General features: G+C 44.6%; 1 protein-coding gene across 2 annotated transcripts in view; it reads left to right on the top strand.

The window, feature by feature from the left end:
* Positions 1-12,178, top strand: part of TLL2 (tolloid like 2) — an 86,476-nt gene that overhangs the window by 42,554 nt on the left and 31,744 nt on the right. The window contains exons 3-7 of one of the 2 annotated variants that reach the window (XM_014879969.2): positions 5,515-5,586; positions 8,055-8,225; positions 9,012-9,129; positions 9,537-9,715; positions 10,001-10,106. In XM_014879969.2, coding sequence (XP_014735455.2) covers positions 5,515-5,586; positions 8,055-8,225; positions 9,012-9,129; positions 9,537-9,715; positions 10,001-10,106 — 646 coding nt within the window. The remainder of the gene's footprint in view (positions 1-5,514; positions 5,587-8,054; positions 8,226-9,011; positions 9,130-9,536; positions 9,716-10,000; positions 10,107-12,178) is intronic. The other variant, XM_088169031.1, reaches the window with a different exon arrangement.

The raw sequence follows: 12,178 nt of genomic DNA, 5'->3' as shown, positions 1-12,178 counted from the left end.
GTGAGGCAGACTTGTTCCAAATAGATCTTGATCCATCAGATTGACAAGAAATCAAGTGCAAGGGGATGGGGATAGTTGGTTCTGTGCATTACACAATTTATATGCTGGGACGGGAGAAGTCTTACACCATGTGTGGGGACCTGGCTGTACAACAGACATGCATATGGCCAAGATACTCCTGTACTCACTTTAGCTTTTCATTTTCACTTGCCTTAGTAAAAGCACTCTACTTGCAGGGCTCTTTCTCATTGGAAGAAACCAGTGAGATGACACAGGTTGTAGGTAACTTTTCTTTCTTCTACCTCTCATTTATCTGTCTTTTTACCATAGGGAACAGAAGTGATTGTTACAGCCCACAAGAAAAGACTCCTTTCAGTCTCCTCAGTCTTTCCTTTTATCCAGAGAATATTGATCCCCTTAAGCATTAAGTCTCAGTTGAAAGGTTGGTGGAGAGGTTGGGTCAGATTGTCCCTTTTCTTGCAATGCCTTCTTTAAAAACAAGATTCATCACAGTATAAAACTGATGTTGCCACTTCCAGAAGAGCAGGGAGTATCCAGGGAAAATGCAGGTACTGCCTGCACTTCTGCTCTGCCTGCCACACCACTCCAAATACAGCTGGCCAGCAGAAGATCTTGGTCCATTAAGTGTTTTGCAGCTCATGTCTGTGGCAGCCCTGTGTTTCCTTAGCTGTGCTCGTCTTCCTCCTCTCATGAACTTCCCTGTGAGGCCAATGTCCTCCTTCCCTGCACAAGCATTCACAGCTGATGTGGGGATGACACATCTGCCTGTCAAGCCTCTGGACCTTGGGACTCTCCTGAGTTATTGCAGCTAGTCAGTTTATTCTGAATATGAAAAACAGATTCCTGCAGGGAATTTGGGGTTCAGAATTCTTCCTTTCTTTAATTTATTTTTCTTTAAGTAAATTGAGGGAACTTCAGCTCTTTCACTGACAGGAAATGCTGAAGGATATATCTCAAATCATTTGCTCAGATCTCCAGGGTACGGGGGTTTATGAAAGGCTTTTGCTATAGACTCTCCACCAGCTCTGGGAAACATCTGTTCTGCATTCTGAATGCATTTTCCCAGCAGAAATTGTTTTAATAAAATCATCACTTTTTCTGTGCTTAGAAAACCCAGTGAAAAAAAGTTTTTCCTATGCTAAACAGTTCTTGACCACTGGTTAATGAAGTTAAAAACTGCTTGACTTATCCTGTTTTTCCAGGAGCTTCTCTGATGGTCATAATATGACAGAACTCACCAGAAATGAAACTCTGAAGAACGGCTGGTGTTTAATGTTAACTGCACTGCTTGGTTTTGTTGGTGTTTCATTGCAGTCTCTGTTTGAAATCCAGTCTCTAAGCCATGGCGTGTGAATAGCCTGTATATTGAGTGAGACTATGAAAGCAGGGTGTTCTAAGGCATAGGTAGGGGAGGTGAAATTGTTAATAATTTTTCACAAGTACTTTTTTTTTATCACTGTCTTGTGACCCAGCTCTGAAATGGCCTTTTCTCCACAGTAAGATACATTAGAAAAAGTCTTGCTGCAGTTCGATTCACCTGAGAGCAAATAATTATGTGCACAGCCAAATTACTCTCTGCTAAATCAGAAGAACTGGAAAATCTGTCAAAATCCTCAGTGGTCACTGTGAACTCCTTTGTCCTCAGCATATGGGTGGTAGCTACCTTCAAAGTTCAGCTGTGGAACCCTTTCCCTGTGTGGACGGCGACCAGGAAAGGGAAAGGAAAACTCCATGAACATGAAGAGATTCTTCATTGGTCTGGAGAGGAAAAGTTATCCTGACTTGGACCTGTTCCAAAAGTGGTTTTGATTTTAATGGGAACTTTTACAGTTTGGAAAAAAGGGAGGTGTTAAAAGCTTCATCCCATCCAATTTCCCGTGTAAGAATATTCCATGTTCTCAGACTGCAATTTTTTGGACAACTACAATTCCTATTGTCACTAGTTGGGTTTTAGACTAACATTAGAGATAGGCATCATTTGAAAATGAAGCTTGACTCAGGCTAGACTGATGTTTCTCCTTTGCTTTCAGTTGGGTAACTCATCTTGCTTCAGAGTAGTGTTTCTGATGAAAGCTCAAAGACTGATGGTGCTAAAATGTTTTGGAAGTCAGCTGCCCCTCAAGCAGCTTTGAGATCTTAAATGGGCCCGATAGGAGGGTGGTGGGTATTTCTGGGCAAACTACATGCATTCTGGTTCACCAGCAGGCTGCTTCACTGCTTTGCCTGGCTTTCCTCTCCTTTTTTCGGACAAGAGCCCCTTCATGGTCCATAAACAAGTGGAAAAAGCACAGAAGCTTTAGTTAGCAAGAGATCTGATTGTCCCCTTCTTGGTGATTCAGACTACCTGGGCTTAAGCAAAAAAACCAAACCAGAACATGCACAGCAATAAATACCTTCAATCCTAAATTGCATCTCGGAGAAGACACTTTTTCAGGTCTGGTATATTATTACTTCTCCCAGTCCCACCCTCTGTCATTGGAAGTAAGGGTGCTGGATGGAGTCTGCTTCCTGCTCTTCCTTCAGGTTGCACATCTTTTGCCTGTGCTCGTGGTGCAAGGGAACTGCAAACAGAATAGTTTTGGTGGCATGCTTTGTGCACTCTCTTAATATCTTGTCCTTTATTCTGGTTTCAGCTGAACAACTTGGACTTCATTTAACAAAATTGGATTTTCGTTTTCCTCTCTGGGGAGAGTGAGAGAAACTGCTTTCTTCTCAGCAATGCCCCAGCCTGCTGCTTTCTGCTTCGCTGGACCCTTACTTACAACCTCAGGCTGCTTCTAGTTCCTTACACAGTTTATACACCTGTTCTTCAGCCATGCTTGCAGACATGGTGGATTTATCTCAGATTTGTGGTGCTTTCAAGCTACTGGATATTTCCTTCAGTTAGCCAAACTCCCTTGGCAGTGCTGGTCTGTGATAAATAGAAAAACAAGTTATTGTACATGTGCACTGTAGGTAGAAGATGAAATATTCCCCCGCCTGGGTAGAGAATCTTTGTGTCTCTGCCAGGTCATGCACAGAAATGAAGTTACCTAGTTAGGGAGTCCAGCAGTGTTCTGCTGGGGTTGCAGCTGTTAAGTAGGACAAATTATTAGGAAGAATTGAATTACAAAAATGTGGAGGTTAAGAAGATTTAGGAGATCTGGTACAGCTCTCTGCATGGAGACGTGACCTAACAAATTCTCCATCTTCGGCTGGTTGTGGAAGAAGCAAACAAAACTCAGTCAGGCTGAAGAAAGATAAGTGCTGGTCTAGCACAGCAGTATGTGGAAAGTGTTGAAAGTGATCTTGGGAGGCTTGTTAACTGCTGGGTATCCATTAAAGTCAATGTCATGTCTTTGTGGAATACCAGGCCTGCTTTTATTGGCTTTCCACAGAGCACGATGTCAAACTGAAAATCTTCCTTCTCCTCTTCAGTGTTTCCAATGATAATGGGCTTCAGTGCATACATGGGCATTTCATGCTCTGGGGCAGCAACACTGGAATATGTTCTTCTTTTGGATGTGACAGAATAGTCTGACAGAGAGGTACAACTTCAGGAATGTGTTGAGGGGACAACAGGAGCTACACATTACCTACAACCTGTGTGCAGCTGCTTTCAGATACAAGGTGCATTTCTTGACTTCCTTGTTTATTGTTAATGGCATGTCAGTTCTTCTGAGATCCTACCTTAGCCCTCTCTGGGAAAGAATCAGAAGAGGACAAAATGTCTGCCAAGTCACTTCAGTTTTTGGCATATCTTTAGGCATCATGATGATAGGAAATGTCTAAAAACTCAAGTGAATCAGAAAAGGATCTTCTAAAATGGTCACATGGGACACAACGCCATAGATGCTCCCTGTGTGTATGAGTGAAATTGGAGTTTGAAAATATCTGGTATATGTGCAGCCCCATATCTGGCCTGTGTGTAGTGTTCTCCTTTTTCATGAGCTACAATAAGACAAAATATGCAAAGATGTTGTAGATTTCATTAGTCACACTAGTTTATTCAAACCTCCTCTTTGCATAAGAAACCAAGGCCTGCAGTGCTCTCTGGGAAAGAATGTGCTGGGAGCTCGGGAAAGCCGAGTGCGGGAATGGCGCTGCGGCACAGCAGAGGTCAGCAGCCCGGGCACGGCACAGGGGCCAGCTCTAGGCTTTGGTGCCATCATTTGCAATTCAATCCCATGCAGCTCCCTCCTAGGAGAACAATTCACTAAATACAGAGTTGTTCTTTTTCCCTAATTCGCCATATAATTCACCTCCTAAGTTCAATTAAGAAGCAATCTGTTTGTGACTGGAAGCAAGCTGCATTTATTTAGAAATACAAAATTATCCTTTGCCTCAGCAAAGACTGCATGCCTTAATAATTCTGGTGTTGAATGGCTAGTTAGGGTTTCCTTTAAATGGAATGAGATATTGTGTGAAGAATAGCATATTTTGCAGGGTGGGGGTGGGAGAAGTCCTGGGGATGCAAAACTGAGAAGAGGAACTTTTGTTGAGCTTGGGCTTAAGGAAGTGAGGAGGACTGGGCATGAAAGAAAACAAAGGGAAATCTTAGGATGGGACATTGAAGCTGGAAAAGAGTGATAGAGTTCAGAGCAATCCATCTTGTTGAATCAGGCTTGTTCCTGTTCACACATATAGTGGCTTTTGTCCAGCCAAGCTCTGTTAAACTATGGGACTTCCTTTGGGAGACAAACCCCTGATTTACTGTGTCTCTTGGACCAGGAAGCTCTAACCTATAGCCAGCTGAGAGTCTGGGTATTTTATTTTCTTCTGAATTGTTTTGTAGATATCTTTCATCATAATTTTCCTGATACTCATATCAGTTACAGTAGTATAATGTTGCAGATTTGTTACCATCCTCTCAGTCCTTCTCCAAGGTGCCAGAGGTACACCTTTCCCCCTGTCCTTCCCCGTTGGACAGGCTGGAGAAGGATTTGCTAGAAGCCAGCTCCAGAGCAAAGGAGAGTTTTCCAGCTGGCAAAGCAAGAGTGCTTCAGTGACTGGAAGATGTCCAGCTGTCTTGAAAGTGAGACATCTCTCTTGGAAGTGTCCACACTGCATCCAGCAGTTCTGTATCACCCACAGTGTATTCTTTTCTGCATGTGGTGGTTTACCATGCTCTTCATGCTTTATCTTGCCACCAAGACACAGAAACTTGCTCTTGCAATGCCTCTACAGAGATCAGCTCCTTCAGCTCCTGCTCTCATTAAATCTCTGTGAAATTAGCCTTCCCCAGAAGAACCTTTCTGCCTATTGAGCATATGGAGAGACTTAGGTGTGGAATGGTAATGAGTTGCAAGGTGTGACTGTAGGCTAGGAACAAATCCAGGAGAAGTGCCTAGCTTTATCAAGGGTTTAGTCTCTGCTCCTTGAACAGGGAAAGCAGACAATTTCTATGGCCAGCAGACCCTCAACTGGCATTACTGATAGCTGCTGTCCTTTCCACATCAGAGCTCTGCCAGCCAGCTCACCAGAGATGAGTCTCTGCTCTTTTTTCCTTTGCAGGCGGCCTGGGAGAAGAGGTGTCAAGTGAAAATGCCACTTCAACCAACTACAGTGACAAAGCAGTTAAAAAGGGTAATGTGGTACCCCACCCAGACCCTTGGGTATCTTTTATTTACTTTTTTTATCCCTTGTGAAAACACATTTTTGTACTGTTTTGTACACGTGTGTGCCTCAGTGCCTGGGAGATCAGCCCTGCCCAGGCATTTTTCCATGGGTGAACTCTGTGCAAGGGTGGGTTTGCTTTGAATAATGTGGTTGGTTGACCCCAGCCAGAAGCCAAGCACCCAGTCACTATTCCCATCCTCCAGCAGGAGAGGTGAGAGAGCAGGAAAAGCAAGAATGAGAAATCCCATTGATTGAGATAAAGATAGTTTAATAAGTGAATGAAAGGGGAAAAAATAACCAAAGTGATATAAAGGCAACTGCTCACCCCCACCCACAAGCAGCCCTTGCTAGAAGAATGTGTCAGGCCTCTCCAGGGAGGAGAGTTTAACAAATTTCAGTTGTTAAAGGCAGAAAACTATAGCAGGAGTTAGGAGCAGTCAAGAGCTTTTGCAGGACTGGTGAGGAGAATTTGCCCAAGAGTGTGTGCTGCTGGCAAGGAATGTAGGCTCTGGTGGCACAGAAGTCTCTGGAACCAGAGTCTCTGTGCAGAGCTGCTGCTGCACCAGGCACAGGGCAGACACCTCCTCACTTGGTTTGCACTCAGAAGCTGTCCATGTGCAAAACCACAGAGATTTTGGGCAGTGCCAGGAGCAGTTTGTGAATAGAAGACAAGATTATTCTATCTTGAGACTCTCTCTCTTCTAGCTGTGGCCCTTTTAATGGCAGTGCCTGTGCTGGTGCCTGGCACCAGCAGCACCAGGTGTATGCAGGAGGGTGGTTCTTCTGTGTTGGGAGAACCCCCAAGCTCAGAGCATCTGCCTTCCAGGATCCAGCAGCTGGCTTGGGGATGGGGCAGCTTCTGAAATGCCAGGAAGGTGCTTAGGAGTAAGAGGAACAAAAGGCAAATTCCTGTTTTTGTCCTGCAGCTCAGAGCAAGGTCTTCAGCAGGAAGGGCTTGACCTGGTGAAGCAGGAGGGAGGGTTTAAAGTTCATTCTTTTCATTCCCCTACACTGCCTGAATTTCCTTCCCATTGTATTGATCCCCTCAGCCTTGACAGTAGTGGTTTGCTTAGTGGTGCTTCAGCTGGAGGGATGAATAGGGGAGGAGGCTCCCAGCAGCCCCCCTGGTCACTAGAGGAAGGTCTTAGCAGGACCTGTGCTTTTTAATAACCCAGCAGCCCATGTCCCTGACACGGAAAGCAAAGCTGTGGCTGGTCTTGCTGATTTACATACAAATTGCCATCCTCCCGGGCTTCACAGCAGTCCACTGGTGAGCCACCACCAGCACTGCTGCTCCTCAAGGTGACAAGGATGTTCACCTTGGTGTGACCCTTTAGGCCAGCACTCTCTGAAGGCATAGCAACCCCTGGGCTCTGTTATTCCTTTGCCCCAGTCCAGCTGATGAGTTGGCTGTGCAACACAGGGAACTTACCTAACAAGTGGTGACTGCACAGAGGTTTGTAAAGCCCAGCTGGACTGCGGCTGCTTTGAGGGTTTAAGTGGCCCCTGGCACCTCAATTAGGGGATGAACAACCAGGAAGCTTTGAGTAAAGGTGTCAGACTCACACCACATTAAAAATGTAATTCATGTAGGCATAATCAGTATCTGAGCAGAGCTGCAGCAGCACAGATGCAGGGCAAGGTTCCGGGTCTGCCTAGAAGCCTGTATGCATCCTCTTGCAGGTTTTAAGGCCAGTGCTGAAACACTATGCAGCCAGGGCTCCTCTACCCTTTGTAACAAGAAATGAGATGTGTTCTGCTTTCCCTTTTGTATTTTTCCTCCTTTTCATTAAAATGAAGAGATTCAACATGGATGTTTTTCCATCCTGAGCATCCCTCCTCCAGCAGAGGCTGTCCCGTCTTCGTAGATTTCCAAACCACTCAAGACCTGGTGTGTGAAACTAAAGTAATGCTTTTCAGCCTTGAGTACAGATTTCAGATTTAGTCTGTCACCTTCTTCCAAGGCCAGCTCAAAAGAGTAGTTGTTGCTGTGAAGCTATTCCTAATGGAACAAACCATTCTCTGCAGATGAGTGGATAAGTAGGGCAAGCTGAGAATATACAGTGACATCTAGACTTGTTTGATTCCCACCTCCTTTCCCCTTGTTTAAGTACTGTGTCCCCACCTGTGAAGTTGCTGTTGCAGAGAGTGAGTGGCTAGAGACAGGGAAGGATGTGCTTTTACATCCTAGTAGTGGGAGAACAACTTTGGCATGGTGCATATGGAGGCTCCAAAACAAGAAGGGTCAGTTTTCTATAGATTAGCAGTCTCAAAGTCCAGTCCCAAAAAATCACAGGCAAATCTGTCTATGACTTCTGGTTTGGTTTAACACCTTGCTTTTTCTTTTTATCTTTTTCTGAAGCTCCAGGGTATTACCTGAGGGCTGCACGTGGAACTAAAGAGGATTTAAACAGTGTTGCCACTCTGTCTTGCAGACGGCAGGCAGAACACAACGCTTGCAAGGAGCCCGAGGAGGAAGGAATCTAAAGATGAGTCTGGGATGGACACGCCCTCCTCTGCCAGAGTGCGCAGGGCAACCACGTCCAGGGCCGAGAGGATCTGGCCAGGGGGGGTCATCCCCTATGTGATCGGAGGAAATTTCACTGGTCAGTAGTGAAAACACTGCTTTCTGTCTGCCATGGGGTTTGTGGCTCAAACTTTTGTGTGGGAAATCTCTGGAGCAGAGTTCTCCCACAAATGACTCAGGTCCGTGGGAATCTGTCTCCTCGGGTAGGGTGGGCACGTCATTGCACAAGGAATTGTGCACTGTGGAAGCTGAGGTGTGCAGTGACATGGTTCTCTTGGAGTCCAAGAAATACTTGAGTGACCGAGTCACTTTTCTTTAGGGGCCAGCACCTGTGAGCTGTGCTTGCCCCTTTTTTTCCAGAAGAGAATCCTCTCTGCTGTTGGGAGAGCAGGAGCAGAAGTACTCTGGGTTCCTGAGAGCAGCTTTGCCTTAGTTTTGAGGAGCATTTGTAGCACTCATGAGATTCCTGGGTCTTGAAAGATGTCCATGGTCATTACTTCATGTCATGAGAGCAAATTTGGCACATCACTTAGTAGCTGATGTTCAGCTCAGAACACCTAGCAGCTCTGCCAGAATGGCCTATGCCTAGAGAGGTGACGTGTTTTATATTCACAAATATTGATGTAATTAATCTGTAAAATTTGCTACATGTTTAACTAGAGCACTAGATTCATCAAGCGCAGGGAGACAAAAGATGATACAGGAAGATAATGCTGTAGGTGGAAGTGGGCCCCAGAGTCCAAGAGGTGTCTACAGGCATAAAATTGGCTGTTTGAAAGGTTGACTGTTCCCATATCCAGATGAAGTCCTTTAGAGATTCTCTTGAAAGCCATTCACTGTTTGCCCCTCTTAATTTCTTTTCCAGGAACCCAAAGAGCTATCTTTAAGCAAGCAATGAGGCACTGGGAGAAGCACACTTGTGTGACCTTTGTGGAGAGAACTGATGAAGAGAGCTTCATTGTGTTCACATACAGAACATGTGGGTAAGTGATGCACACATTCCCTGCAGTTGTCTACTGCAAACAGAGCTTTCAGTGACATGTGGCTTTGTAAGTCTAGCCCAGAACAGGCCAATGGCTACACTGGAGAATCTGTCAGAGATGCAGCTGATCACCTTCAAGTGAGGATTGCTAGGATAGTTTAGTATTTGCTCAGAAGATGGTAAGCCTTCTGGATTCGTTTTTCCTGGGATAATACTTAAGTGTACATGTGTGTGTTTATAGATATGGACTTTTTTCTTTATATTTTCTTTGTTCTTACATGTAAGTACATACAGTGTTTGCAGCTGCTGCCTGTCCTGAACTCTGCCAGATGCCATCCTCTCTTCCTATATTTTAGAATTCCTCAAGTCACTGAGGTGCTGCATGGGTTTATGGGTTTTCTTTTCCAGGTGTTGCTCGTACGTGGGTCGCCGAGGAGGGGGCCCTCAGGCTATATCCATTGGAAAGAACTGTGACAAGTTTGGGATTGTGGCTCATGAGCTGGGTCATGTGGTGGGTTTCTGGCATGAGCACACACGGCCTGACAGGGACCAGCATGTCACTATCATCAGAGAGAACATACAGCAAGGTAAACTCGCACTTCAGATTATTCCACCTGGCTTTTGGCTAGATTGAAACATTTCTTGCTATACTTGTGGAAAGTGATGGTGGTCTGAGGGTTGGGATGGAGAAGAAATATTGCTGTCCTTGTCTAGAATAAATAGCTATATGAATAGATATTTTAGATGTCCAGCTGAAATTGTTGAAACATAGGAGCATATCCATTTAATTCTAGGCTCGCACAGGCAGATATCTTCTTTTCTTCTCTCTCTCAGAGTGGTTTGTTTCTTTTCCTTTTTGTTTGTCATCACAGGTCAGGAGTACAACTTTTTAAAAATGGAAGCTGGGGAAGTGAACTCACTTGGAGAGACCTATGACTTTGACAGCATCATGCACTATGCTAGGAACACGTTCTCCAGGTGATAATTCAAGGTTACATGACCTTTGGAATATGTTTGGTTGTTGTAGTTGACTCTGTGGGCTATATAGAGCCTAGCAGGAGACCTCTGATCCATTGCTGCATTGCAAGGCTTGAAAAATATTTGGAAAAGCAAGGTGGGTATAGTGTGGTGGACTCCTGTTTTCCCCATTCCACTATATTTACTCCATCATAATACTGGTAATCTCAGAGAGCTTCCAAAGCCTTGCTAACATTCTTTGCAGCCTTCCCAGGCAGAACATGTATATCTGTGTGCATATCTGCCCATGTGCAATACCAAAACAAGGTTTGAATCTCTTAGTTGCCCAGCTTATGCTTCAGAGTCACAATATAGCCATCAGAGTCTCTAGTGGTTGTGCCAAGGGAGAGTTTAACTCTAGATCATGATCTTTAATTACTTGGGTGTTTTCTTTAACCATTTATGATGAGCTTTCTATCATGGCATCTATGTGGTTCTGTTTGACTGGGTTTTTTCATGGAGGAGTTATCAGTCCTGCTCCAGCTAAGTGCCAGTTTCTGCATAGGCTGCTTGTCCTGACTCCCTTCTCATATCTCCAGATGGAGCCCATTTTCTGATCAGCCTGCTGTACTGGATAGAGAGGTGATATAAACATAGTTATGTCCTGTATTTGGAATAAGATTTACTGGATGACCAGGTTCATTTGCTGCACTACTAGAAGTTTACTTCCATAAATCCTACTATTGTTCTTTCCCAAGAACTTTCTGTCACTACATACTGCAAGTAAAGGGGTTGGAAGGTACAGTGGAAGCATTCACAATCTTGGAAAATTTCTGTTGCAAAAATCAAAGATGCCTTTGGGACTTTTAAAATTTTCTTACTCCCCAGCTGTATTGAAGGCTCAAGCCTGTTGTTTTGTGCTTTTGTTTTGACAACTTCACACCAACCAGTGGAAAATTGTCAAACATGCTGAAATGCTGCTTGTTGTGGCAGGAGGAGATGGGATCTGGGCAAGGGCGTTTTGCAGACTTCAGAGATTTCTTTGCATCAGATATCTAAAGCAAACAATTTTTCTTCATTTGAGGCATCTGCTGGACCCTTCCAGCGTTTGCTAAACTCTAAAAGGTTAGAATTGTCTTGCACAAAAGCAGGATTAAGTTATTACTGCCATTTATATTGTGGATGCCTTTGAGTCTGTGTCTCTTGAAAGCTAGGGTCCTTCAGAGCACTGCTGAGCCAAAAGGGGATAAAAATGGCAGGAGTCCTGGTAGATTTAAATTGGTGCTTGATAGGATTTTAAAGTCTGTTTTCTTTAAGCCCTTAGTCTCTGTGACCCAGCCTTACCCCAGTTGCAGTCTTTGTGCAGTAATTGGACTGAGCACTAAGTGCCTCTGTAGGCTGGTGGTGCTCTCACCACAAATAAGTGATGCTGGGAATTGGCTTTTACTTTGCCAGGACCTGTCTTGACATCTGCTCCCCTAAGGGAGCAATGCAGTGCCCAGCCAGAGGGACTGGTGGGTGTATGCACCTACCCTTCCCACCTCTCTCAGGTTTGGGAGTGCTGTCCAATTGCAGCCCAAACTGACAAAAGCACAGAGTCCATGAAGATACTAAGTTCCAGCAAGTTTCATTAAGACCAGTGACTAGGAAAGAGGGAGAGTTGATGCTTGGCCCTACGAGGGAAGAGCTGCACTGGGTGTGTTAATACATTAGCAGACACCAGAAAGCTGATATAAAATGGTGTGAGCACCTGACCAGTGGAGAGGGATGTGTGAGTGAGCAGGGGAAGGACACAGAGTCCTGTCTGTGACTTACTCTCTTATAGCAGTTATTACCTGGCACTTAGTACAACCTCGTTTTTAACTTCAGTCAATATTGAGGATAGTAAATCATATGGTGCTTGCCATGGTTAAATGCTGCTGTAAATCCTGGGCCCTTTTTATTCTAAACTTTTTACCTAGGACAGAAAGGTACAGCTTTTCTGAGATTTGATAAGTCCTAGCAGTTGTTTCCAGTGACACTTTTGAGGATTGGTGTAGAGTCACTCCATTTCATAGGGAAATATGCCTCTCATTTTTGTCTGTGCTAATAAA

This window comes from Sturnus vulgaris, chromosome 8 (assembly GCF_052056855.1).
Source record: "Sturnus vulgaris isolate bStuVul1 chromosome 8, bStuVul1.hap1, whole genome shotgun sequence".
Taxonomy (NCBI): domain Eukaryota; kingdom Metazoa; phylum Chordata; class Aves; order Passeriformes; family Sturnidae; genus Sturnus; species Sturnus vulgaris.
This window is presented reverse-complemented; position numbering and strand designations above follow the sequence as displayed.